At 49.7% G+C, this 1,331-nt stretch overlaps 1 protein-coding gene across 1 annotated transcript; it reads left to right on the top strand.

Annotated features, from left to right (window-relative positions):
• Positions 1-182: 182 nt before the first annotated feature.
• Positions 183-1,252, top strand: Pmar_PMAR010829 (hypothetical protein; the record flags this gene model as incomplete). The annotated part of the gene is made up of 2 exons (XM_002779195.1): positions 183-467; positions 593-1,252. The coding sequence occupies 2 exons, from the start codon at positions 183-185 to the stop codon at positions 1,250-1,252; spliced, it is 945 nt and encodes a 314-aa protein (XP_002779241.1).
• Between the last annotated feature and the right edge of the window lie 79 nt (positions 1,253-1,331).

Below are 1,331 nucleotides of genomic sequence, written 5' to 3'. Positions count from 1 at the left end.
AATTAACACATGGTTCGGCTGCTACGTTTGCTCTGGAGTCAGAAAAACTATACACTACCCAACGTGGCCTACTTCAGGAATTGCCTAGCGCGTCTACCAAACGGCGTCGCTCGAACACTCGGTCTACTACATCCGACGTAAGAAGTCCGCCTGAGAAGTGGAAGCGGTCTCCCACTATTGGGATGGGTCGAACACTACGCATTACAGACTTCTACGAATGCAAACCTATACCATCTCAAGTTGCCCAGTTTCACCGACAGCTCTTGTCATGGGCGATAATAGAGCTCAGCTCCGATCCTAAGACCTTGGCGAAGGCGATGAGGTCGCCGATTTTGATCAGCGCTCTCAACGGTCTCCGCCCTGGCTACCGAGGAATGCAGCTAAAAACGTATGAAGACGTCAAAAGACTCATGGAAGACATCTACCAGGAACTGAAGTTCCAGTCGATCACCTACATTCTCACTTCCGTAAGGTCGAATAGGCAGATAGGACTGTCTATTTGCACGACCAAGATGGAGAAAAGCCAGAGCTCGCCTGATTATCAGACGCGTTACGCTTGCGTAGCTTTTGCGCAAGTTGAAGAATCTAACAGGCTTGTGTATGTTCCAGTGGCAATGAGAGCGTTCATGCGTTTGGATCAATCATCCATGTCCGTAAAACCCCAGCGCTGGACCTCACTAAGGTGTGCTCGGAGGCTCAGAAGGCGAAATCATCGTTCAAGGTTCTCCCTAATACTCTGCCCCCGGCAATTGTGGTGAAGAAGGTTCTCGATCAACCGTTTGCTTACTATGATTTGGGTGAGTTCATGTTCCCGAGCCATGTTTTTGACAATGACCTCGAGACGATCACTACAATCACTGGTGAGGTGGTACAACGGAGGCGCTCAGATGGCAAGAAGGAGCCGATCCGTAATATTGGTCAATGGTGCGAGTGCTTCGTGCGCTATGCGGTAACTCTTCAACTCTCTGATAGAGGCCGTAAAGAGGTAGACTTCGGTACATTGTTCTCTTATTTGGCTCACGTCTGTGCTGCATTTGAGGTCCACCCGTATCAGGCAGTTATACAGGCAGAGGCGAAGTATCGACGGACCGGTGCCATGGCGGTCGCTAGTGGAGTAATAACGATGGAGAAGTTGTTCGGTGAAGAGACTTATCTTCGTCCAAGGTTGGACATGGAGATTGGCTCGGTACTCAACAATCGAGACTATTCCCCTGGTAAAGGCAAGGGTTTTGGCAAAGGGAAAGGGTTCTAATTGGAGCTCTGGCCCTTTCCGTGGTAAAGGAAAAGGTCAAGGTAAAGGAAAGGGGCATCGTTCACAACCTTACGACAAC

Source organism: Perkinsus marinus (assembly GCF_000006405.1).
Source record: "Perkinsus marinus ATCC 50983 genomic scaffold scf_1104296947740, whole genome shotgun sequence".
In the NCBI taxonomy this organism is placed as follows: Eukaryota; Perkinsozoa; order Perkinsida; family Perkinsidae; genus Perkinsus; species Perkinsus marinus.
This window is presented reverse-complemented; position numbering and strand designations above follow the sequence as displayed.